At 40.8% G+C, this 27,631-nt stretch overlaps 1 protein-coding gene across 3 annotated transcripts; it reads left to right on the top strand.

Annotated features, from left to right (window-relative positions):
* Positions 1-27,631, top strand: C1H3orf85 (chromosome 1 C3orf85 homolog). 3 transcript variants are annotated; one of them, XR_012662364.1, is made up of 6 exons: positions 1-1,189; positions 9,985-10,133; positions 10,334-10,419; positions 20,069-20,249; positions 23,132-23,294; positions 27,122-27,631. XR_012662364.1 is itself a non-coding variant. In XM_075103997.1 (4 exons), exons 1-4 carry the CDS (start codon positions 1,153-1,155, stop codon positions 12,252-12,254), a joined length of 351 nt encoding a protein of 116 aa, XP_074960098.1. In that variant the 5' UTR covers positions 1-1,152; the 3' UTR covers positions 12,255-13,460. The 3 variants fall into 3 exon arrangements, 1 of the variants encoding a protein (XP_074960098.1); XR_012662363.1 differs by having other exon boundaries at positions 26,572-27,631; XM_075103997.1 differs by lacking the exons at positions 20,069-20,249; positions 23,132-23,294; positions 27,122-27,631 and adding an exon at positions 12,176-13,460.

Raw genomic sequence — 27,631 nt, 5'->3', positions numbered from 1 at the left:
AATGTTAAAATAATATTAAAGTTGTGAAGCAACCTACTGCAAGGTTAAGGATTCCACTGTTAGACCTGCTGTTCAGTAGTCTCCCCTCCCGCCCACTGAAGTGTAATGACAAAAACTATAAGGCTCTGTAATTACACAACCAAATGCTCTTTTACTTCCCAAAAATCCTTTGCTCCATCCACTGTCTAGACTGGATGGTTCTCACCGTGAAAGTAAGTGTGAAGTTCAACTGCCCATCAGCATGGAGTCTGGTCCCTGACCTGTAACATCAGCAAGGTCTAATTCACTGACGTAAAGACCTCTGAGTACACGCAAGCCTGTGCTGGTGAACTGCAGATCAACTCACCTTAATGTGTGATAAAGCGCAGCTTTTCTGTGGTCCGTTGTCATCAGAGTAGGTGAGCTTAAGAAGATAAACTGGTCTGCAGTAAGACAACTGTTACTGACAGTAAGCTCTATATAAAAAGGCAACATCTAACTGAAGAGGTGGGAAAGGTGACACAGTATGAACTCATAGAGTCACACACTACAGAGTCCTGACACCTGCAGAAGACAGTGAGAGACCCTGTCACCTATGCCTGGTTCAGGGCAGGAACCCAACTCCCTCCCTCCTTCCATGCCTTAGTGCTATCTTGGTCATTTTTATCATAGGGATGCTTTCTGCAACCCAAGCATTATACAGCTAAAATATACTGTATACTTAGGCACTGGTCTCAGAGCAGGTGCATTCAAACACTGTTTCCCACCATTCATATTTGCATCAGACTATAAACTGTTCATGCCCATTACCACAATGAGGGGAAAACAATCATGCAGAAGACTGACTTGCAGACACTTGCCTCTTCAGCACACTCAGAACAAGCCCAATGTGCTATTTTGCATTATAAACCTTATGGGGAAGTTAATATATCCACACAATAATGAGCCATTAGGGCTCATTAGAAGCTCAGCTTGCAAAGTCCAAAGTGTACAACCAAAGGTATATAGGACAAATCTGAACTAAGCACTGTACCCTGCCCTCTGCCTGCACGAACAATTTACAGGTATCTGGTAAATGATTTATAAACCTTAAGATAATAAAGTATAAAACCATATGATTGCCTCTGCTTTACAAAGGAAACACTTTCCGGACAATTTGCCCTGTCTCTGAAAATGTTTCAAATTTTGGTGTCTGCTCTGCTGTTTACAGGTAAGTGCCTGGCACCCTGTCTCATGTCGTTCCCTTCTGGCTTGTTAAATAGTGAGCTGGCAAAAAACCCCATGTTACCACTGGAACAGCACTGACGGAAGAGAATTAACTGGAAATCAGTGCAGCAGGGACATATGGGAGAGTGGGTGAGCACAAGACTGCATAGCAAATTCTGTGAAATACAGTCTCAGTTCTGCTCCCTGTGACTACTTTCGAACCTCTTACTGCTCAACCCCTCAAGTATGAGGAGCAAGGGTGCATTCCTGACCAAAAGGGGTTCTCACAGCCTGATTTTCTGAACTGTTAAAATTGCAGAAAGAGCTTAATGCTGTCATTTTGGAATCTTCCCTAAACATTATTTGGATCTCAACATTTACGTTTTGTAAGAAACAATTTTGCATGCATTTATAAGGACCTAAAATGATCTATTTCACAATTGATTTCTGAGATGTCAGATTTGAAAAGCTTAAGGAGACTAATTTTTAAGGCTCTCAGGCTGTCTGATCATCAAATCTTCACCGCACCCTACAACCAGGACATGTAAAAATCAAGACACACCCTGTAAAACTTGGACCAAAGTGAAAATGGATGGGGCAGGGCTGGAGCATCAGCAGGATGAAAGAATGCTCTTCCCAAAGGAGCACAGACTGGTACAGTCAATGGTCAGTGATGCACACACTGTGAGATTAATTTATTCCTCACTAAATTAGAACAAACCAGTCAGGTAGTGTCTGTTGACTTCTCAGGTGATTGCTTGCATCATAGAAAGATGCATCATCCACATGTGTGCATTAAAAACATTTCTTAGATCTGAGTGCTCTAACACTCATGCAGTAAATACATGATGTGAAGAGCTAAGGCAAAATGAAAAAGACAATTAGCCACTGCTTAATCATGAATTAATAAAGAAAGGTGCTTTGTGAATTGGGACCACAGTCAGGTGTACTCACTGTTATGGGCCAAATTCTCTTCCTTGTTTTATGACCATAAGCTTTAGCTGCAGTGAGGCTTCACAGGGAGGAAGAAGATAGAAAGGGCCTTTCTCTCTTCTGCAAGTTAGAGCTCACCTAGAAACTTTTCTTTCCCCTGATTTGCACTTCCTGATCTGCTCTGCACCTGACCTTGGACTATTCCTGGGTACTTGTCTGTCTTCCTGAACCTCACCTACTTTCCATTGAAGGCCATCATGACAGAAGCAGTGTCACCTGAAGCCAAGCTGCAAGCACAGCAGTCTGCTGCCCCTCCTTTACCTTTGCTTTCATCTCCCTATGTCTCTGTCTTTTCCTAACAGCCTGTTTGCCCTCTTTCCCAGGTTCCTTTCTTCAAAAGGCAGGAACAACTATATATTACTGATTTTTAATGAGCTCTTAAAAGTTTAATTGATCACAAACAGTTCAGTTTTTCATTAATTAATTTCATTAATTGTGAATCCTTTCAGCAGTGATTAAGGTGATGGTGAATTAAAACAGAGGCTGTAAGACTCACTAACGAGAACCTGACTCTTCATCACATCCTCAACTCAGCTGCTATAAATCACTCCCCATAATAAACCATCTTCACATCTCTGGAAATAGGCTTTTTAGGCTGTTTGCTGGACCTTTTCTTTAGCCTCTGCAGAGTGCAGTAGCAAGGAATGGGGTAAAAGAATGTGGTGTCCTGTTACTGGATTTAGGAAGGAAATTTTGCCAGGACCAATGCTTATTACTTTGCTGCAGGGGAAGCAGTTCCTTCCCTAGGATTATCTGGGATTTTTGCCAAATTGTCTTGCTATTTACCCATACCTGACAACTTTCCTGACCCCTGGCATCACACCGGCAATATGTTCAATAGCTAATTCTGCATTAAGTGTCTGTAACTTGTCTGCCTTTGCTGATGAGGGAATGAGGCTGATGCTGTAGCTTTAACAAGTGTTAATGGCTGAGCTCTCATCTCTTCAGTCAGACAGCTCTTGTGTCTTGTGCTGTAAAATTAAGAATTGTCAAAGACTAGAGACTACTGTACTTCAAGCTTTAAAAATAAACAGATGAGACCAAAATTTTGAAGCCTGGGTGATATAAATGGTGTTGAAGCACTTAAAAATCAGTGAGTTTAAATTTTGCTGTTGACAGGTATTAGCAAATCTAGAGCAATTTAAGTTGATTTTAAGCCTGTTATCATCCAAACACTTTGGGGTACATGGCCAATGTGCATATGCACATTTCTTTTTCACCATTTAAAAAAAGCAATGTGGAGGTGTTTGAATTTAATGTAATTGTACTTTTCAACCGAGAAAAGGTGACACGTGGCCCACAGAATCCAAAAGTCTATCCCTGCCACAATCCACCTGTGTACACAAAGTACTGACAGATAACCACATGTTGATTTCCATGGAGTGCCACGTAACCTAGATAAATACTTCAGCGATGAGAAAACCAGCTTCTTCCACAATTTTCTTTCAGCTCTTGCACTGTTGTGCTGTGGTATTCTGAATCCACAGATCAAGTCCTGGTGTCTGGCTTTGTAAATCTTTTCTGGATTTAGAAAGTTAGATAGCTGAAGCATGGGAGGGTACATTCTGGCTCATTTCTAACCTTAAGAAACACACCTCAGCTACAGCATTTGATTTACTTTTTCAAAGTTCCCAACACGTCAGCACCCACCACCTCAGCAAGGTTAGTGTCCAAGGCTGAAGTTTAGCTGTCCAAGTTTATCCTCTGTCCAAGCTCTGGCCTAAAGTCCTGATAAGACTGGCAGCCTTACCCCTGTGAGCTGACATTTTGACCAGATGGTCACCAAAGCTGATAATAAGAAGAGTTATTAGACTAAAAGGAAAGGAGCCAGAGCAATTGCCAACTTTTGACATTTAAATTCCACTATATAAATAACTTCAACAATAGGTTTTCAGGTTGTCAGAAACTTGCAATAGTCTTCAGAAACTAGGGAGAAAACCAAATAGCTCCAGTTTATAGGACAATATGTGCAGAGAGTGACTGAAGTGTTGCTAAGTGATTGTCAAATTTTTTGTAAATATCACAGCAAATCAGACATAAATGACTTTTCCCTGTGGTAGATGCACACCAGGGATAAATTCTGGTCCCGAGCCTTGAGATTGACTCTCACCACTTACACTGCTGATCTAGATAAAAAAGGCTCCAGGGGGAAGCATATCCTATATTATAGCAAGTTTAAAGTTTTGTCTTCTTATCACTTAACTCTGTCATTAGACAGGCAAATGGTGGCTTGCCTGCTTTCCCCAAAGACTGCTTAGAAACATACTGCTTAGCTTTTTTAAAAAAGAAAAAGCATATACATTAAATGGGTGGCTAAGCAGACAAAGGTGTCAAAATTTAATCCTATACTCACCTTTTTGACTGTGTGATGAAGTGGATCCTTGTACATTCAGCTGACAGAAAAAGATGTCTTCTGGGGAAGATTTTTCAATTGTACCCAGCTACATATCTTGCTTTCTAGAAATCTATCCTTGCACAGTAGAGTTAAGCTTCTATTTGAGACTAGTATGATGAGATTTTAATGAACAATAATTTAGGATCTATTCAGGTTGATTTTATATTTTAAGCACAGTTTTCTTGCTATACTGTAATACTTTTCTATTATTACCTTGACAGTCCAAGCTATTTGATGTGCCTTTTTCATAATCAGGGTGGTGGATTTTTTCGTTTGTTCAGTTTTGGTTGTTTGGTGGATTTTTTTATTATTTTTTTTTTATAGTCATTGCTGAATTAAGTACACATTTGCTATTTTGACCAAGATGACAAGGTTCTACCACCATCTCCCCTCTCTCAAATTTAGTCTTACACCAGTTCACACTAATCCAAAATTAGATGCTCAGGAGGCACCATAGCAGTAATGATTACTAATAGTTTTCCCTCTGGATAATCTGTTTAGGTGTACAAGATAGACAAAACTACCTGCTGAAAGTAATAATTACATGAGCTGAGCATCTGCTTGCTGAAACCAGCCAATTTTTTCTATAATTTGATTTTTATATGAGAACACTGACTGACTCTTCAAGAGATGATGAAGGGAAAAACTCTTAACTGGTAACAGCTGATACAGCCCCTGCAACAGTTCACTCCCACAAACATTCCTCCTCTTTTCCCTTTGGACCATTAATCCCTAAGTGTGCTTTTCAAATAACAAATGTATCTAAGAGAAAAGGGGTAAACCAGTATTGAATATAAACATCAATGTCCAATAGGTCTGACTGCTCTTCACAGTGAGTTAACTTTGTTTCACTACAATTTGAAATTCTTCATCTTTTTTTTGGCTCGACTTTATGCACCGAGAGCTATTTCATTAACATTAGTCACCTGCTCCTAACTCCCTCCAGCCTCATGCCCGAGTGCTCCGAAATGCCATTCTCCTCGTTTCACTGCTGGACTTCTGCAAGATGGAGAGCTGCAGTTCTCCAGGAATAGTCTGTGTTTATAAAGCACCTACCCAAGCAACAAACTCTTCCACAATCTTTTACTAAGCCATTCAAAAGGTGGGGAAAAATTACACCCAGTCTGAGAAAGTTAAATTGAGGCAAGATGTAGGTTATTTGCTGAACACTATACACTGTATTCAGGGGGGCTACTCAGATAGAGACATCTGGTCTGATGCCTCCAGCTCTATGTCAGAGCTTTAAGACCTTGCTTTCTCTGAACTCTGCCAAAGCACAAGCTCCTTCACCTGGATGTTCACAAGTCCATGGGGCCAGATGGGATCCACCTGAGGGTACTGAGGCAGCTGGCAGAGGAGCTTGCCAAGGCACTCTCCATCATTTATCAGCAGTCCTGGTCAACTGGGGAGGTCCCAGATGACTGGAAACTAGCAAATGTGTTGCCCCTCTACAAGAAGGGTTGGAAGGAGGATCAGGGGAACTACAGGCCTCTCAGCCTGACCTTGGTGCTGGGAAAGGTCATGGAGCAGATCATCTTGAATGCCATTACACGGCACGTGTGGGACAACCAGGGGATTGGGCTCAGCCAGCATGGGTTTAAGAAAGGGAGGTCCTGCTTCACTAACCTGGTCTCCTTCTACGATAAGGTGACCCGCTTAGTGGATGAGGGGAAGGCTGTGTATGGTGTCTACTTGGACTTTAGTAAGGCCTCTGACACTGTCTCCCACAGCATTCTCCTGGAGAAGCTGGCAGCTCACGGCTTGGACAAGTGCACTCTGCGCTGGGTTAACAACTGGCTGGATGGCCGAGCCCAGAGAGTGGTGGTGAATGGAGTCAGAGCCAGCTGGCGGCTGGTCACGAGTGGTGCTCCCCAGGGTTCAGTGTTGGGGCCGGTCCTGTTCAGTATCTTCATTGATGATCTGGATGAGGGGACTGAGTGCACCCTCAGTAAGTTTGCAGATGACACCAAGCTGGGTGGAAGTGTCAATCTGCTGGAGGGCAGGAAGGCCCTGCAGAGGGACCTGGACAGGCTGGATCATTGGGCCAGAGCCAACAGTATGAGATTCAACAAGGCTAAGCGCCGGGTCCTGCACTTGGGTCACAACAGCCCCATGCAACGCTACAGGCTTGGGGAGGAGTGGCTGGAGAGCTGCCTGGAGGAAACGACCTGGGGGTGCTGGCTGACAGCCGGCTGAACATGAGCCAGCGGTGTGCTCAGGTGGCCAAGAAGGCCAACGGCATCCCAGCTTCTATCAGGAATAGTGTGACCAGCAGGAGCAGGGAGGTGATTGTGCCCCAGTACTCGACACTGGTAGGCCGCACCTCGAGCACTGTGTTCAGTTTTGGGTCCCTCACTACAAGAAGGACATTGAGGTGCTGGAGCGTGTCCAGAGAAGGGCAACGAAGCTGGTGAAGGGTCTGGAGAACAAGTCTTATGAGGAGCGGCTGAGGGAGCTGGGGCTGTTTAGTCTGGAGAAGAGGAGGCTGAGGGGGGAGACCTTATTGCTCTCTACAACTACCTGAAAGGAGGTTGTAGTGAGGTGGGGGTTGGACCCTTCTCCCTAGTAACAAGCAATAGGATGAGAGGAAATGGCCTTAAGCTGCGCCAGGGGAAGTTTAGGTTGGATATTAGGAAAAACTTCTTCACCAAAAGAGTTGTCAAACATTGGAACAGGCTGCCCAGGGAGCTGGTGGAGTCTCCATCCCTGGAGGTATTTAAAAGAAGGGTAGAGGTGGTGCTTGAGGATATGGCTTAGTGGTGGATTGGGCAGTGGTAGGTTAGCGGTCGGACTCGATGATCTTAAGGGTCTTTTCCAACCTTAACGATTCTATGAATCTATGATTCTATCATGCAACCCTGCTTGTCTGTGTAGTCCCAGTGAGAGACCAACAGGACTATTTCTGTTTTCACTAGAAATGGTCTCACTAGAGTTCTTCTGGAAGTGAATGAAGTTTGCCCCATTCAGAGACGTATAGTGATCCTTACAGTATGATGAAGGGAAAATGAGCCTGAAGGATTTGTTTGAATATAAAGGCACTTACCTGATTTTCTTCTGCTACTTATACATCTTTGGAGTGTCCCAGCAGCCAGGGACAAGCCCTGTAGAGATGGTTTCCAGGTGCTAAAGGTGGTGGTGGAAGGATTTGAGGTAGCACCTAGAAAAGAACAAGAATTGGATGTCAACAATGACAGAAACAGCCAAGATTAGAGCTGACACCCCTGTCTCCCCTCAGAGCAGGCAAGTATACTTTAATCAAAATGAATATTCAGTATGGTTAGGGATGGCATTTCTCATTGGATACAGGTGCAGCCAGACCAGACTGTATATTAGAAATTGAAAGTTAATCCCCTTAAGGTGCTGCACTCTGCACCACAGTAGCCTAGACAACACCTCACCATCCCACCAGCAGAACATGCAGCTCATTTTTTGAAGATGCTGGCAGCAGGGAAAAGAAACACAAAAAGCAGAGCTGCTTAATGATCTTTTTTTCTAGCTTACCCTGAAGCTGGAAGGCCAGAGCACATATTGGTGATAAAATTTAATGTTTAATGGCCCTTACTAACTATATATACATGTTTAAACAAAAGTGAAGGCTGTTACTGAGCCAATTTCTGATCCCAGTTCAGTTATCTCAGTCCATAAATGTAATCATGAGCTTACAAAATATTTAATAAAAAAAAAAACCCCAAATTCACTAAAGAGAAGTTAACAGCTCATAGATTTTTTACCGGATAACAGTAAATTGCCAGAAAATAACAAAATTTGGCACGAGCTTAGTTTTATCTTGTGCAGTTCTGGAACAGAAGTGTAGAAGCTTAATAGACAAATACAATAAATATATTTTTTTCTTCCCCAGGCCAAAATCTTACTTGTTTTCTGAAGTACAGAAATAGCTGTTCCTCAGTTCCCTAAGGGAGAGAGCAGTTTACGCAAGAGTCTTCTCACCAAATGTCTGAAATTAGGTTTTTCCATGGAGTTGTTAATGTTTTTAAAGATGCATTCCTTGAAAACTCCCTACCCCAAGATTTCTGCCTCCAGTTTCTGATTATAGTAACTTGGAGCCTGAAGAGACTGAAGTAGGAAGGAACTACTGGGACTGTCATTGCTTGCTAAGTAAATTTTCTAAAGCACTATTTCATGTCTTTGTTAAGAGTGAAGATGACAACAACCTTCATTTTTTTGTTTGTTTTTTACTATATAATCAAGCATTTTTTCACCTTCTTTTTGAGCATTTTTTGGCTTTGAAAAGAAACAGAGTGAAAAGGAGCAGCACATAGTCCAGCTCACATATCTACTACCTATACATATTCAGTGTATGGTTTTTTTTCTATTTAAAAAACTGAAGAGCGACCATAATGCAGATGATCAGCAAAGCTAGTAATAATAGCAAAAGAACTTGATTCAGACGAGCATTGTGCATGAAAGCAAACATTTGACATTCTCAGATTTTCCCTCTAGAAATTCAAGAATAGGGGCACTGGAGTGCTATCAGTGAGGTGATAGCTTGCCCTGGTGAGCTCCCATTCTAGGACACAATAGACAAGCGTTCAAATTCTTGGCCCATCTGTACTAAATATGTGCAGGTCACCTTCATGTGTCCTTTAAACCCACTTCACTATATTGGAGCATGGCTGTTTACAGACACTGGCCTCGGCTTGGATGATGTATCTGAGTTTCAACTTAATCAGTGGTTCATTAAAAATTGTACAATTCAGACATGCTATTTCAGACCAGTTGAGCCCCAAATGAATTTATGTCTCAAACACTGGAGCCTGAAAGACTTTTGCTGTACCAGGGCCTTTCATATGAAGTTAATGAGGAATACAGCTCTGTTTTCTTGGGTGGAATGGTTATTTCAAGAAGATCTGCAAGAAGTACTTCTGCATCTGGCATGACCTCAAAAGCTGTCTAAAGCAATGTTACAAACAGATGAGAAAAGAAGATTAGAAGTGCAATATCTTTGGCTCATAGAGTAATTTCCATGCATGCAATTTCTATGCTGCTACTAATGAGAATGAATACTACATCTAAACTAGAAGGTTTAGAAAGTATAATTAAATTCATAGGTAGGTTTAGGGTTTTTTTAAAAAAACTTTTGGCTTCTCAGTATATCTGAGAGTAGTGCAATTCCAGTCTCAGTTTTTTTTTCAGTCACAAAATCTTGTATTAAATATAAATTCATGCCTTAATTTGATTGTAACTTTATTTACTTTGGATTCAACAGCAAAATAATGATTTATAGCAGCCGTTTTATTAACTTTGGGCTTAAAGAAATAAAGTTTTTCTCAAGATCTAAGGTAGGACCACCTTTGATTTCTGCTAAATAAACTACAGGCTCATTGGCTATAAGTATGTTTTTTGCAGTGCGCATCCTAAAATATTTTTCTGATGTTACAAATATTTCTTAGCTTCCATTTCGGGTGTCCTTGGAGCACCTTTTCTGAGAGAAGAATCAGCAAATCAATTTATACGACTTAAACGACACATACCATATTCTCAGAACTACTGGGATCCAAGCAGCAGCCAGAATGCATGGGGATACACTGTGGCTGAACAGGTATTTTATTCCATCATCTTGCAGCATTTACCGAAGAAAGAAAGTACAGGTCTGGGATTAACACGTAACAGCAATCCTCTGTGGCAAGGGAGGAAACCTGTCTGATTTAGCAATGCAGGCAAGGTTGCTGTATCGTCACACACTGTATTTATTCAATATCAAATCTCAGAAAATTTTTTTCTTTTTTTGATCTACTCCAGGTTAGTGAATCATGGACAGCCTTGAGAGACACAGCACAATACTATATGGACTTCGGTTCTTTTGCCTTTGATCCTTCAACTGCCAGGTATGATGGGGTTTCTCAACAGAGCATTTCACAGATTCAGAACATATGCGTGTACCTAAATAAGCAAAATTGACCAATATGAGTGCTGGTAATTGGGTTCTAGTGGCATAATTTGACATCTTAACAAAGCTGATTTTAAGAGACGTCTTGGAAAATTGAAGATCTGTTTTTACTGTCCAAGTTTTATAGTTATTTAAATGCAGTCATTTTATTGTGTCAAGTTCTTTTTTAAGTATGCTTTGGAAGAATTCATGAAATCTTAAGTAATATACATCTTTTTAAAAGTCCACAGAAGCTAAACTGCAGCAATATATCCTACATAGTTAATTTAAAAGCAGACAGAAAGCAATTCCTGAGGAGGAAAAGAAAAGATAAAACCCCCCATCTATTTCAGTAACAAAACTGTATTCAGTATAGAATAAAACCTCAGTGGAACAAAACAGAGAATGAGAGCACCGTTGGTAAAACCAGTATTTGTAGATCAGCACACAAGTACATGAAATGAAGTGTCTCAGATCGTCATAGAGGAATTGTTTAGGACTGTGCTAAAATGTACACATTTTTGGGACATAGTTTTGTCACATTTAGGGAACAATTGCTAAATGATTCATTTTGACAAGCACAATGCAATATACACACATTATTCCTGGAAAACGCTTTTCTTGTGAAGATACTGCAGTCCTTTGAAGCTGACAGGAGTGGGTAGAACTAGACTCATACAACTTCAAGTTTCAGTGCTTAAAATAGTTACTAAGACATCGCAACCTGATCAGTCTGACTGTAACCACCAATGGGAAAATGGGTAGACTTCTTGTCATAATACACTTTGAATTGAATATGCTTTGAATTTTACTGACTTAAAAGTAGCTTGCTTTCTGAAAGTAAGCACAAAGTTTCATTTTGAATTGCGGCTTTTGAAAAGCACTTTTTTTATAAGATAAGAATTTGATTTGGAGAGTCTCAGACTGAGCTTTCTAGCACTGTTTGACCTGAAACCTGATGCCAATTTCACTCTGAGCAGAAGCAAAGTAGAAGAAAGTACCTAAGAGGCATAACCTCCCTGCCCTCCTGCCAGCTTTCTTGACTAGCAGAAGTCACTTCTGCCTTATGGCAAATCTACAGTTACCCGAAGACACTTTACCTGGTTTTCTGGAAAAAAAAACCCACCCTGTCTTTTCCATTATAAAAAATATTCAGATAGAAAATGCCTAACTGCATCTAATTATTAGTTGTCCAATACATGTGTCTGAAGGCTGTGATCCTGACAGCTGCCAGGCATACTGCATGATGAGTTATGCCTCCAGAATGGTAATCCTTATGATTGTCATATGACAGGATTAAAGCCAGTTTACAGAAACACATTTCTAGGCACTCCCACTGAAGCATGTTTATGACTTCAGATCTAGGCTGGTTAACTCCCAGACTGAAATAAACTTCCCAATGCTAATATGACAAACTAACATCCAGAGTTTTTATGAAGGCATATAATAGAAAAGACATCAAGCTAGAAGTTACAAAAAAATTATGGATGAAGCAAAATAATGATTTTCAACCTTATTGTTCATAATCAGTGATATTTCTGAGATGGCCAAGAAAAGCAAGCCCATACAGCATATGCAGAAATCTGGTTCAGGGGCTGTACTTCCAGAAGAAAACATTTGCACAGGCTGCAGGTCTGAAGACTGGAGCTGCCGACAGGGTCTTTAAATTAATTTTGCAAAACTTTTCTAAAAGCAATTTATTCCATCTTTTCTAGTGACAAAATCAGATCTTACACGGACATGCTACAGCAGTCTGGGACTCACCTCCAGCAACAGACAAGGATGAGCTATTAAATCCTACACGTCTCGTATCTGGCCATGTTAGAATGTGGCATGTTATGTATTTGCCATTATGTATTTGATAAGATTACTTTATCTCATCCCACTGTCTAAAACCAAAATTAACATGTTAATTCTCTCAATACCGCTTATTTGACATTCATAAGTAGAAGTGAGATGTAAGTCATGGTAAATTGAATCAGAAGTTGAAGACAAGGCAGTGATTAACTTCTAGCAGATTAGGTTTAAAAAGTCCTGTGTTTTCAGATAAAACATGTTTTTGGCTACACAGTTGTTTTTAAATGTACATTCCTGCTTCTGTGACTGAAAACCACATTTTTATTTCTCAATATTTTAGTTTAGCTACATGTTTAAGAGGCTATTAAGAAATGGAAATCAGTCACTTTGGGTGGGTAAGAGAAGTAGAACACATTTCCTCTAGGTTTGGCTAGTAAGAAATGTATTCTTCTGTATGTCAAGCTCATTTCCATTTTTTCAAGTACTGGTGTCATATGTATATGTCCATATCATGTGCGTGCTTTGCTTTCTGCATTTAAACTTCTGTACTTGGTCTTGAACACCAAAACCAACTGAAGCCACAGCTACCACTGTGAGTTGCTTTTACTTACACCATGGGAAGTAAGAGCTGGTGGAAACACTTATTCATGGCTTCTTTTCTAATAAAAGCAATGATTACAAAATGTTTTTTATGCCAAGTTCTTGAGTCTGGAAGTTTCCCCATTCCTATCCATTAACCTATATTATTTCAGGACATCACTGAAGAAAGGATTGAGCTCCCACATTTCTTTTATGTGTTATAAAAAAGCAATTAAAAGCCTTTAAACCCTGGTCAAAAATAAATTTCTGCATGAACAAAGAGGACCTGTTGGAGAAACCAAAGTATATGGTAACCTTAAGGGCAGGGTAGGTGAAGGCAGGTAATTTTTGCTCACTTTTTGTCCCCAAAGAGCAGGTTCTATGTGTTGCACATTCAAGGTTCTTTGTGAAAATAGACTCTGTACTGACTGGAACAAATTCAAAGATAATGTTGGATCTTCTAAACAGAAAAGTGTATTGGCGTTTTAGTAATCACTACCATGCTTCTAGGTATGAAACTATCCTTAGGCCATTATTAATTTCCCTGCATAGGACAATGGGCCTGAAATTGCCATTATTCATTAGCTGAAGCTGAAAATTCATTAAACACTTGAAAGAGATAAATGAGGTGCAAGTTCAGTATTTGCCATGTAGAATTTCACATCTTCAGTCACACTACTTAATTATGAATGGTTCATTCAAAGATAAGGGGTGACAAGTGATGTATAGACTAAAAGACCTCACTAGTTAAACAGTCATGGCCTGTCCCTTCTGTCCCCCTTCCCTGTGCTGCTTGACCTTGGATAGGCAAGTGTTCCAGATCCTGAACCTTCCACTATTTTCCTCAGTAACAGTGCAGGCATGACAGAGTTACTGAAACTTTTCAATTCATAGCAAAAGGCAGGACTGTAAGAATAAGCATTGCCTTTTATTTTAAATTACTATAAAGTAAAAATCAAAGGATCTGCCTCCTCCAGCTGTGCACCTTGCTGGTCCCAGAGATATTGCTGCTCTGCAGGCAGCAATGCTCAAGCCACTCGCACATCAGTTCCTGAAGTGCTGCTGTTTTCAGCCCTGCCTCTCTAATCGATGCTATCGCTGCCAAGGCAGGGGTTTGGGATCTGCTTGAGAACTAGCTGCAGTTTTCATGCCTGCACGGTAAGTTAAACCAAAATGGGAGTTAGTTTAAGAGGTGATTTACAAACAGTCAACAGGCATCCCTGGAGCGTGGATGACAAAGTCTCCCAATGAAGTGGAAGGTAAAACGAAGTGTGTCTTACCTCATCTGCTATCAGCTGGTGAGGTAACTGCCCGACCTTTATGAGCCATTTTATGGTTGTCGGTAACACAAAACTAGAATAACCGCTGCCTTAAGTCTATTGCCATGAGGACAGTCTTGCATAAGGCTGGCTTTGCGACCAAATTATCAGACAAAGCCAGGGGATGCAATTTGGCAGTTCTGTTGTACTTAGACATGACTAATTCTTTTAAAGAAGTTGTTCTGAAAGCCAGAGCCTCAATCTGCAAAGCCATAGCTTCAAGCTAATGTCACTAATTCAGATAATTAGTCTTGCTGAATTAAATGGGAAGAATTGTACACGCATGAGTAGCAGTGGAGGATGAGGTGCTTATTTTGTGTTATCAAAATACATACTACTCATGACAATGAGCAAATGTCTTTCACAGGCATCTGAATGTTAAACTCTTTTGTCTGCATTTATTAATAACTAGGATAAATATTTACCTTGTGAATTTGCTCCTTTTATTTAGCTTCACATACCATTTCATCACTTTAACACAAGTAACTTTGGACCCTTTTTTACGGCCTTTTCCCACACATCTTCGTGTTGCCACCTACAGGTTTTACCTCCTTGCTTTTTCCACACAGCACAGATAGATACACATGCAGTGCCTTATCGATGACAAATCCAAAGAAAAGGGCTAAACTAAAGAGAATTTCAAGTACAGCTCTGCTGGTCATGAGGGTAGACATACAGGCCTCAGGACACAGAGTCTTTGCTTCTAGCACAACAGAGAACAGTTCCTCTAACTAGTTTCTGAATACTGCAACTTTTTTGAGGAAAAAAACCCCTAAACCACACAAACACAAAGCTCCCTGAGGCAAGAGACAGCATTGGTCCTGGGGGAGAGCAGGAATAGGTGGAGATGAAGAGGGGTCACAGAAAGCTGAAGTCAGATTTGCCTCCATATAGAGATAAATTGGATGGATGCAGGAGAACATCTGCCAGACAGTCCTGAGTTTCCACCTCTTTTCTGAGTGATATGAGCAGGACAACTGTCTAAGATCAGCAGAATGACAGAGATCAGGATCCCAAGTATCTCATGGTTCACCACTAGCTCCAGCTGAAGCTCTTCCCCAGGCAAGGCACTTACAGGGTCTCCCTCCCATGGGGGTTATCCAGTGCTGAGTCAGATCTGAATTACGCTGTGGCTCCTTCCTCAGTCAGAGCACTTGCCTATTCCCTCAGCTTCTCGGATCCCTAATTTTGCAAACCTTAGGAGAACCAAATTACCTTTGCAATCTCTGCTACTCTGTCAAGTTGAACCGAAAACAGCCCACAGGTTAAAAAATTACTGCAGCTAGACACAGGGGATAAACCTGTGCCTACCCAATCAACACGATTGCAGGAGCCTTGCTTTGTTAGAGAACCAGATGAAAGATTCAAGTGTAGTCTGACATGACAGAAGATGAAAATCCATCTCTCCAATAATAATTAACGAAAAAGATTAATACCCTACAGGCTTTCTTTAAATCAGAAAAACAAGTCATTCCAAACACAGCAAATAAGGGAAGGTGTAGAACCCAAGTAACCTATATGTAACCTACATTACAAATGCTGAATGTGGGATAAGCACCAAGATACACTGTTTTCTATAAGCTCAGCAGAACAGGCGAGTATATGGATGTAACAAGAAAGAACCATTTATTTTATGATCTGAAAAGGTTTCTACAAGCAGCACAGTGGCACCTGATTTTCAATGAAAGATCTACACACTACTTTATTACTATGGTAGTTCATATGATTGAACCTGGTCTTATATGATTTTAATGCATAGACCTTTTGGGCTTGCATCACACTATTGTTATGCACTTGATCTTCTGTTGTCTTAATTTAAACTGAAACAGCTGAGACAAAATATTAATCTAATCTATACCAGCTGCTGTAATCCTCAATGTCAGCAAAAGTGAGCTGTGTTCAAAGGAATTTTATGTTGGCTGATTAAATATACAAACCACGCACCTGAGGCAGGTGCATTGCCATAACCACTCCATGTAGAGTGGAAAATAAACTACTAGTGTTTTGCGTCATCCATAAGAAGCAATAAGATTAGTAGTTAGAATATAAAGACAGAAAATTATCCGAAATTGAAAAGTTCACTCAGGAAAAGAAATTGGCATTCTTTGTATGTGATTATTATCTTAAGTAAACAAACATCAATAATTACTTTTCTGCCCCAAAGACTTTTGAAGAGATATGTATTTTAAAACAATATGACACCAAACTGCGGAGTCTACTTTCCACTAGCTGGAAAAAGAGTAACAACTGTCTTTACAAGAGGTGAGTGGTATCAAGCTGGTATCAATCTGTAAAGGTGATCGACATGTGGTGACACAGCAAATGTCTGTTCCCTTTGAGCCCAGACCTAAGTCACATCCTACCACAGTACTAGGCAGGCTGAGTGCTGCAGCTGGCTGTCTTAGAGATGAAATAAATATTCAGTGAACCCCTTAATGTGAATTTAACCGTCACCTCCCTAAGGGAGCAAGCTTTCCCTCTGTCAGTGTCAGTCCAGGCAGGGGTAGGGGAGGAAGAAGGGACAGACTGGTGAACTTCAGCCTTCTAGAATCAGCCCATAAAAGCTTCTTTCTCCATAAGGAGTTACAGAATAGTCAGCTTGGAGTGACACTTCTTATTCAGCTACTTACTCCCGGTCATACAACCACTGCTAAGGTGATTTCATGCCAGCCACTGCCTCCTTGGCAGGACTGAATAAGCATGTGAGATCCTGTCTGAATAATTCAACTATGTCCTGGTTGTGATTGAAAGCTGCTGCACGGCAGGGAGCTAATTCACAAAAGCCTTAAAAAACCTCCTTACAATTGCTGTCAATATTATTATCGTAAATCCAAGGCCCGATTGTACAAGGTGCCATGAGAAAGCAGTTAGTCTGGCATCCTCAAAATGCAGGTAGAACTGTCTAAGGATGAGAAGACAACTACAGGAATAAGTGACTAAAAAGACAACCATGGGTCTTGGTGGTGGCTGCTCAGCACTGAAAAAAAACTGATTAGGTAGTTATTCAGAAGAATGAGTTAAAAAGATTGTTGTCTGCAATTTCAAATGTGCTTTGGATGAACGTTGCACAGAGAACTATACAGTGCTGCTTCTTCTCAATGTCTGTGCTCAAGTATCTATGGTGTTACCTTTGCTGTGGAGTTCAGGTAGGAGGCTCAGTGCTGAGAGATCTATCACAAGCTTTCTGATGGGATGAAACCTATACTTCTCCATGTTATATCATGGGCAGGATGCAGTCTGATTTTTGCTATAGTACCTCAGAAGGCAGCTACCATTGCATTGTACCAAAGCTACCTGTACTGACTTTTTGTTTTTAATTTAGGAGTGCTTACAGAAATGAAGAAGAGTCTATAAACATTTACCGTAGTGAACCTAAGGTAAAAAAAAAAAACCCATGCTTTTACTCATATGTCATTTGGGACAATTACCTTTTGCTAAGCGTACTAACAATCCAGTCAGAGTCACTATACTTTGTGGACTATGGAAATAATTTTCCTACAAATAAGAAAATAATCTCCCCTTTTGTTACTTAAGTTTATACAGTTCCTTACTCCCTTCTCATCCTCTCTGCCCCAGGCTAAGGTCTATTTTCATTCCCTATATAACTGCCAAGGGATTTGATCTAGCCAAAGTATATCCACAGGTATGATTTATAGCAACCACTGATTACTCTGTGCCTCACTACAATGTTCAGGCTGCCTTGATCTATCAGGATCTATCAGGATCAATTGTGTCAGGAACACAGTTCCTTTCCTTGAAATGATGGACTTTGGCATTAAACATGCTAGTCTAAAACGAGGAATGGACACTGAAGGATTTTCAGAGCATTGCTTGTCTGCCAGCTCCCTCTTTCGCACAGGGAAATCTTTGAAGCTACACTATTAGTGGGAGCAGTGACATCGGAGGACAGGAATTATCTGAGGTGGGCAAGGCCCTCCTTAAAATTGCATGCCTGGAAATGAAGAGGCAGCCAGTACACATGCTGAAAACTCTAGGCACACCCTCCTAAAATCAGCTTCTTGAAGAACACTTAATGAGTAAGTAGAGATTAACACACAAAAACGCTACATCATCTGCATCTTAACCAGTTCATTAGAAGAAATGAGTCCCAGGAGAACCAGGAATAGATAACTGGATTTGTCTCAGAAGCTGACTGGATAGCCTGGGCCAGCCAAGTTTTCTCTGAATCTTTTTCAAGTTGAACCAATCTGCCCTGAAATCTGCTAACTCAAAACTGCTGCTACTATTCATCGGGAAAGGGAACTCTGAGAGAAATGCTTTGAAATTGTCAGTTTTGGTTCTGAGCAAAACCTGAAAGTAGCTCATCTATGCCAACAAGTTGGCTGGCTAAGGACTGGATCTGTCCTTTGCATTTGACCCTGATACAAACGATATGTCTTCTCTTACAAATCCTGCAGCATCAGGACGCAATCAAATTGAAGAGCTGATTTCACCATCCTCTAAAATTGGACATCCTGAAGTGTGTATGTTTATACAAAAAATGGCTCACAGCTGAAAAGTACAGACGTGAATTCATCATCTTTCTAGTACAAGATCATACAATGTGTAACAGCACTACCAATCATTATGTCCAATGAAAATAATGGATTGTAAGTGTTTCTGTCTCATTATCTTGTGACAGGATTGTTATTAACTTGTGACTACACAACAGTTTTATGGAAAGGCTCCTTGAGGACAGGCTATATATATGCCTGATTAATTTCCTTTTTTTCTATTGCTTAGACTGCATAGCAAGCAAGTGTTCTAGATGAAAGGAACCACTTAGTGATTGCTAAACTATGGGCTTTATAGTTCTCCAAACTTGCATTAAAACAAGTGAATATATACCACAGAATTTTTCTGGAACCCCAAACAGTTCGCTGTTAAGGTGGCATAATAGTTCACAGCGAGAACATGGTTTTCCAGAAAAAGGTTGGAAAGTGTCATCAAATTACAAGGTGGTAATGAGATCTTCAGCATGTATGGATGTCCTGCTAATCCGAAATGCCAATGCCAGACTGTGCCTTCAGAATTAATAGAAGTTCCACAGGTACTTCATCAGTAGAAACATTGGAGAGTGATGAATCCATGCAAAGATTGCACAGGTAGAATAGAAAGATCATTATATCAGATAGATACATGAATATGCTAGCAGTGTATTCTTGGTGGGTGAAGCTCAGTTTTTCAGCTTCTTCTTTTTCCTGGGCTCAGTGTCAGTGAAGAAGGTTTGAATATTTTCAAGGAAATCAGAGTTATGATTTTGTCAGTTTTAATGTATTTTTTTTTTAATTTTACAGCTTTTATAACTTTCAATATTACAGCTTTTAGAAATCTCAGAATCTTATTTTAGTTTAGAGTGTCTAGCTGCAATTTTTTCTGCCAATCATATTGTGTTGCCTTTGTTCCTAACTGGAATGAACACAGCTCCAACTGGGTATTCACTTCATTGACCAGCAGAAAAACAATTAAAATTCTCAGCCCACAAATATTTATGGTAAGACACTCATGTCACTTGAACTCCAGCTGAAAGTTGAGAATGAAGATGGGGTACTTGAATTTTTACTTACATATGCATAAATGCCCACCTGAATTATCTGAATTTCCTTACATGTTCTAGCAGAGCTACTTTTTAGCAGTAGCCCACAGCCTTGTGGACACACTTGGCCCACTTACAAAGTAAATCCTTTCTTTGAGCACTTTCAGAGGAGATCAAGTTAGTCAAAAGGCTATGAAATTAATTTAAATTTGCAAAATTACTTAATGAAACAGCCTTGTAAAAAGGCCATCCACCACCTGTGGTTCTCTAGGCTACAAAGGCTTCTGGACAGAGTTTCATTTTGTCCTATAAAGCTCCAGCTTGTTTGAATTAACTGCACAACTGCCTTTTTCTTCCTCTGCACAGTATTTTCATAGCTGTGAAAAAGAAAGATCTTTCCCAGAAGAGCCTCAAGTTTTAAAAACCACATGGGAAGACTCAAGAGTTTCTTCTTTCAAGATGATGTCAATCGTGAAAATCATTCTTCTGCACATCATCCGATAAAACCTGAGTCTCAATCCTAACAACTTCTGTAAAGCCCAAGATCACCTCTCAAAAGTAAGTATCAGTCAACAGTCAGCCTAAGTCAGTTGATTACCATCGTGCCTAGTCTCAAGAGTTAGTAATGAGCTGCATGTATTTTTCTGATTTAGAGGATTAGACAAGAATTGTGGTCAATTTTTGAACTGGTATCCAGTGGAAAATTCAGCAGGGATATTTCACACTGAAAGGTTAATGCTGATACACCTGGTAAGACAGAGGAGGATAACCAAGGTGTTATTCCTTGGTAGCTCAGAAATAGTTAAATAAGCTAGTGAAATACCAGATATGGGATATAACACACTACATGACTACTCTCTGAGCTTCTCCTGCAAAAATGAGAGTCTTTATTTAGGGGAAACACATCCTCCTGAACACATCAGAAAGAAATACGGTTTGTGATGGTAAAAACTAAATCAAAAAATAAGCCTGTCTCTCCTTCCAGGAGAGCAGATTGGCCATGGGAATGAGTGTGTTTGGAAGAGAAGAGCTCATCTCCGGCAGATGTAGCCTGGAGCCCAGAGCACATATGAGCACAGAACCACTGAGGAGGGAAAGCATCTGTATGAGGCAGCTGGAAATGGGAAAGTGGAGGGTGACCTTTTAGATTTAGTTTCAATAGATTTGCAGCAATTTCCTTGCATTTCCTCAGAACTGACTTTTATGAACATTTGTGCTGGTGTTCTCCCTTCTGGATGCTGCAGATAAATCCTTTCATTCAGAGCTCACTTGAAACTGGTTTGTGTGGAAAGTGATTGCTAGTTAGCAGGTGAGCATCCAGGTATCTCACACAAAAGTGCATGGAGCGTGGGAGGACAGGGAGAATAAAAGATGAAACATGGTGTGTGCAATTGGAGGGAAATGGGGATCACAGGAAAGGCTGTGATTCTGGTCCTGTTTTCTGGGATCTGGAAACCCACAGAGCTCTGAGATGGATATCTCAGGAAAGGAAGTAGCCTTTCCACAGCTGGGAAAGGTTCAAACAGCACCCAGGAGCAAAGGAGAGGGTGACCAAGGGGGCTGCTGAGGAAGGCCTTAAAAAATTAAAATAAAAAAGCTGTTTAAGGTGCAGTACTGTGTAAGGTGTTAAAAACTGGAAAGTTATAGCTTAAGCAGTGAATGACCACACTAGCTGCTGTTCAGGGAAAGTAATAAAAAAGAAAAAAAAAAAGTCCTGCCTATCATGAGAATATAGGCTCAATAACATCTCTAACATCTGGGCTCAAGGCTGAGAAGAATGAACTAATTCCAGCTTTCTTGCTTTCCCTGACACAGATTCACACACCTACATACATCTGCTTGTTTTTACTCACCTCTGTCTTCACCCCAGTAAAACCAGGTGAACAGTGTTTACCTTTGAGCTACCGGCATTACCAAGTTCAGGTGTTACAGCATCAACCATGCAGGTGAACAACTCACCCCCAGTGTTTGCGTGCCTGGGGTTGCACTACAGCGTAAATTAAACAAACACCTTTCACTTTGCAACAATAGAAGGGCAGCAAATTGCCAAAGATAAGCCCTTCCCAGGGTACTAATTCAGTTGAAGTCCAAGAGTGTGTAGACAGATGTTATTCTCCAACTCTCTGCTTTGATTCCAAAGTAAATGGCTGACAGATCCAGGTTAACTCTGATTCTATCTCCTTAGACCAATTCTTAGCTTGCATGGTTTGCAAAGTAAAATTAAAAAAAGAAAAATCACACACACAAAAAGCCCCAATGCCCCCCCCGCCGATACCTTAATGGTCTATTATTGTACTGTCATTTGACAGTGAGCAAACAGAAGAAACTCAATAGGAAAAATGACCAGATTAAAAGGCTTGGAAAAAATGTCTCTCAAAAAAAATGCCTGGACTTTTGACTAATGCCTTTTTCATCACATCTGTTTCATAAATAGCAGGCTTTCTTGCACTCATATTCCCCTTCATTTATTCTTCTTTAAGGTAGTGAAACAGGCCTGGCCTTTGGCTTTTAATTTCACACTAGCTGGAAGCAAGACTCAAAATTTCCTTTCCTTTCACTGCAGCCCTGCTGCAACCTGCCACAATTCAACAGCTCCTCGGCAGCAGGGTTGTGACCGTGCCCTTTAAAACCTTCACAGTTTAAAGATCTTACACACAGAGCACGTTTTCCAGGAAATTGGTTTGCATCCTGCCCCTCCAAAAGCTTTCTTTCCTCCTGCCTCTTGTGACTTGCATTAGTCTTTTTTTTTTTTTTTTTTTGCCTCAAGGCTAACATGGGGAAGGCTGAGCAATTTAGCCACCCAGCAGAGCGCTTACCATTACACAAACAATGATAACAATGTGTCACTGTGCTGCTTCCTACCTTAAGTAGGATTAATGAAAGGAGGCAAGCCTGCTGAAAAGAGATCACAGAGGAGACTCCAGCCTCTATCCAAAAAGGGCTCTGGCTGTGCTCTGTGTTACGCACCTGGCTGTGGCCGCTGCTCTAAATCTCTGCCTTCCTGGCAGGAGGAAGCTAGAAGAAAAGTAAAGTGGCATCACCCCATGCTAAAGCATCACTTGCTGATGAAACCAGGAAGGGTTATAGAGCTTTGCTTACTTGCAGGCCTGAAATGGAGTGGAAACACTCCTCAAGTAAGCTTGGACAGAGGAGACTCGGGTAGGGTCAGCTCGGGGTGTGTGTTTTTTAAAAAAGGGGTGGTGTGTTTGTGATCTCCCGGTTTGTGTTACCACAAGCTGGGAGAGGAGAGGGGAGAAGCCAGCCAGCACTCTGCAAAGGCAGCTCAGCCTGTGGCTGGGGAGACGGTCCACCCTTTGTTTGATCTTGCAGGATTTGTGTAGAGTCCTGTTTCCAAAGAAACCTAGCTCACCAGGGATTTTAGGTATCATCATGGAGGAGAAATCTGTACTGGGGGCATCACTCTTCCTTTCTGTTCCTAGCTTTTCTGCTGTCCCTCACCCAAAGGGCTCCAAGGACCATGCACAAGCCGGGAAAGCCCCCCTGAAGGCATCCAAGGTGCTGGACTTTGGTCCCAGGAGGCTGGAGGGTAGAAGAGGGGTCATACCCAGCGCACAAGTCTGTCCCCACCAGGCTGTTGCTCAGGTAGTAAAAATAATAAATAATTTTTTTTTTTAAAAAAGGCCATTTTATAACTCTAGCAATTCCCTCCTTAGGAAATCTCTGACAGCTCCCATTGCTTAGCTCTCAGAAAACAGCTCCACCTCAAAAATCACTACTTGAAGGAACAGTAATGGCAAAAAGCAAACTCCCTATTTCTTCTTCTTACACTTCCCACACAGAAATGTCAGAAAGGTACTGCCAAAACATTTTCTATGATGACTGGCAACTTGCTTGCATGCCAAGAGACAGAAACTTGTAAGAACATGCAAAAGTGTAATCTTGCTATTCCCTGCCTTTAAAAATTTTTAAAAAGACGGTAACTACTTTTAATTGAGTTTGAAGACGAGAGCTATGCTATATTGGTTCTATTTTTTAATTTTAACCTTAAGCAACTCACCCATGTCTAGTCTTCTACCTACAACATGAATAAGAGTTAGAATATACCGTGCATGGGTAACATTTAATTAGCTAACACTTGCTTATTATCCTAGACTGCCATTTGCATTCCCCTTGCCCTGTTTAGGAAATGATGGTGTTTCTTCTGCAGTTCAAGCGTTATTTATATACAGTCCTATCATCACTTTGTCAAAAAATAAATGTCTGAGGTGAAGAAAGAAGCCTGCCCCGCACTAATTGTTCATTGGTACCCTTGTCAGGCTTACAAGACTTTTTTAAAAACAGTTATAAAAGATACCATAGACCAGTGTCTCTATCCTACAAAAGCCATTTTAACTATTTACTCCTGTTGATAAGCAGGTTTCTCACACACAGGAGAAAGTGAAGCTGATATCCAAGCCTATCTGAGGGAATAACTGTATTTCTTTAAATCATGTGCAGAGATAGGAAAGGTCTGTGATTTGGGAGTGATGGCAAAGTCAATGAGTCTTATGTCAACATCCTTTGTCCAAATCTAATTTGATAGTGATAAAAAGGTGTCAGTTAGCAATCTCTCTCCCTGAAATGAATTTATGGTAAGATACTTGATGGGCAGGTGCTTAAAATAGAAAGGCTTGCTTATACCTGTGGCATCTTGAACTGCACTTTTTCTGTAGATAAATAGAATACCAGTGATATCAGTTCAGACAAATAAATCAGCCCATAGAATTTTAAAGGGATCAATTAATCAAAGGGGGGAAAAAACCCCAACCCAAACTCCAAGAACTTCTTCCCCCCACCCTGCCTCTCTCTATCATAGTAGAAAATTCTTATACATAATTGCTCCAACAAACCACATTTCCTTCCCACAAAAGCAGCAAGCCCCCTTCACACCACCTCACAGAAAGATGGTTTCAAGCAGTAGCAAAGGAACCTATAGTAAACTAACCTCAAATTATTCACTTTCCAGACTTTAATTCATGGTGGTTTGTTGCTTCTGAAAAGTCACTTCACCCTTGACCTCCCATCCAGCCCTTACATCTGTTCCCCAGCTCTGAGGATCTTTGCAGGAACAGGCACAAGTCCACTCCAGGCAGGAAGAGGCATTTCATAGAATCATAGAATCATTAAGTTTGGAAAAGACCCTTAATATCATCAAGTCCAACCACTAACCTATCACTGCCAAGTCTGCCACTAAACCATATCCTCAAGCACCATGTCTACCCTTCTTTTAAATACCTCCAGGGATGGAGACTCCACCACCTCCCTGGGCAGCCTGTTCCAATGCCTGACAACCTTTTTGGTGAAGAATTTTTTCCTAATATCCAACCTATATCCCAGAACCATGACTTATCAGAGCTATAACTTCAGTTACACCTGTTTAGGCACACCTATATAATAAAGCTATAGGTGAAGAAAGTGAAACAATACTGTTCTTCGTGCAGGCTTATCCTTGGCTTTGGAGAAGTTAAGGAAGATGCTTTGGCACAGCTGAAGAGCATGAGATGAAAGCAGGAAAGAGGCAATGGAAATGAATCACCACCTGGTCTTGATTTGCAGTCCCTCCAGCCTTGCCTAATTCTCTTACAATGGACACATTGGAGCATATGAAAAGAGAATTAACCCTCTGAGTAGAATTCCTCATCCTGTTCTATGCAAATACTACCTCTAGACTTACAGAAACCAGTGAAACTGAAAAAAGCTTGAAATTGAGGTATACTGAAGCTACTGGTGCTGCATTGATAGCTTAAAAATCCAAACAACAAGAGAAAAATCTGATAATAAGCCACTGGACTCAAGCACTGTCTTCATGACCCTTTTGTCTTTTCTGGTCAGGGACATTCTTTTTAAAGCTGATTAATAATTAATATTGAAGGAAGAGCTCCAGGATATTAGTCAATCCATGCTACCTCTCAAATGTTGGAGAAGAAAAAATACATATCATCCTTCCATACACATCCAGCTGTGCTCATGTTGTGTAGCTCTTCTTCCTGGTCCCTTACCCTGAATTCTGTTGGAGAGTAGGCACATGTGGAGGGCAGGCCTGACTGAAACTCAGGAAATCCACAGGAAACATCAGCTGTTCAAGTATACAAATAACTGGCAAGCTATTTCTCTGATAGTGAATGCTCTATGTTTGTTTTGTCTTCCCTAAAGGATTTAACTTTTAAATCGTTTATTTTCAGGTTTGGCTTATATGCCTATCTGTAACCAGAGAATTCCAGCTCACAATTTTTTACATATGCTTAGTATTTTTACACTTTTCCACATAAGGCATCTCGTGGATACAGAGAAAAAAGGGGAAAAATTATTTCAAGTATGTTGCCTCTCTGAAGAGCTGTTTAAGATTGTTGTTTTTACTGTGCAGATCCACACCCTGTTAACCATCATAGTAGCAGACTGCCATGACTAGAAATTTCTCCCTTATTTTTTTCTGGATCGCCAGTTAACTGAGGCCACATTGTAGAGGGAAGGATTCTGTTGCTCCTTGCCTACCCATTGCCCTAAGTAAGTATCAGGAGAAAACCAGTCCTACCCAAACTCCACTGCCAAGTGTCTTTGTACAGATGTCACCAATTAGGGCAGAATTTGGCCTGTAGAAAATGTCCCGCCATACATGTTAGAGAAAACTGATGGGCTGGTTTGGGGATCTCACAGGGGTGTTTGTAAGGCTATCTGCAGATAGGCTCAGGGTCAGGGGGAATGAGCAATTTATTCCTTTTCTTTGTCAACTGAACATCCCTGCTGTGTGTACTGGGACTAGCTGGGATGGAGTTAATTTTTGTCATAGCAGCTCATATAGTGCTGTGGTTTGGATTTGTGACAATATCTCTTTTTCAAGATCTCATTTAACCCTTTGCCCCTGCCCCATCCCCTTTCCCAGAAGCAGCGCATCATAGAGCTGTATCTCATGTCTGTCCTACCTGTGTGAGAGCTTCTCTTCACCACAGCATTTCAGAGGAAATGAATGAGGGCATCAACTCATTTGTGGCAACTTTTTATAAACAGTGAGGAATGTGTGGCCATATGGAGTGGTGCACTGAGCTAACAGACTGGTGTGAATCCTCTTCTGGGAAGCTAATCTCTCTGTCAAGAAAAAGCAAAACAAAGGAACTCAGCAAACATGCACCCAGGATTCTCCAGATGATAAAAGCTCAAAATAAGTGGCACTACCTCACATATGCTGTGTGTAAGCACAAGTACAGTTACTTCAGTGTAGCTGGCATAGAATAACTTGAAGCATGATAACCCACTACGCTGCAGTTTGCTCCCTCCATTTCAAAGATGGATTTCAGCTATGGAGAGCTTTCCTGGGGTTTTGAGGAGAGACTGTAGCTCTCAACTGTGGGCAGCCTTGCTCATTTCAAGGAGCTCTACCTCATGTGCCATCAGCGATGCTTTAGATAGTATTCTAAGTCTTTTCCCTTTTCTAGTGCTTATCAAAGGACTAAAAGGTGACCGTGAAGATCTACAGGGGCACTTGATTAACAGAGGAGAGGAAGACAAACGATGCATAAATCAAGGAGAAAAAGTCTTTAATGACAGGATGAGACTGTAAAGTTACATGCTCACATGAAAGGAGATGCCAATAGTTAACATTTCATTGAAGGAGCTCTGGCTTTAAAAGTTTGGAGGGCAGTGTGGAAAGTGTTTCTAATATTTCAAAACCAGCTACTACAATTTAACCTAATAATATCAAAGAACACACTGAAAGAAAGGACTTTTAGGTAAAGACACTCTTACCAGCAACTATCCAACCTGTTTGAGTCGTACCTCATGGTAAACCATCTAACAACACCAAAATCTGCAACTTCCATTTGTTATCTCTTTTTTTTTCTCAACTGTGCCATTTCTACATTGACCTGCAAATTATTTGTATGCCCCAGATTGTGACCATAAAGAGCTGTACAAATGCTTTTTAAAATAAATATTTGAGCAAATCA

Source organism: Phalacrocorax aristotelis, chromosome 1, assembly GCF_949628215.1.
Source record: "Phalacrocorax aristotelis chromosome 1, bGulAri2.1, whole genome shotgun sequence".
Classification (NCBI taxonomy): domain Eukaryota; kingdom Metazoa; phylum Chordata; class Aves; order Suliformes; family Phalacrocoracidae; genus Phalacrocorax; species Phalacrocorax aristotelis.
This window is presented reverse-complemented; position numbering and strand designations above follow the sequence as displayed.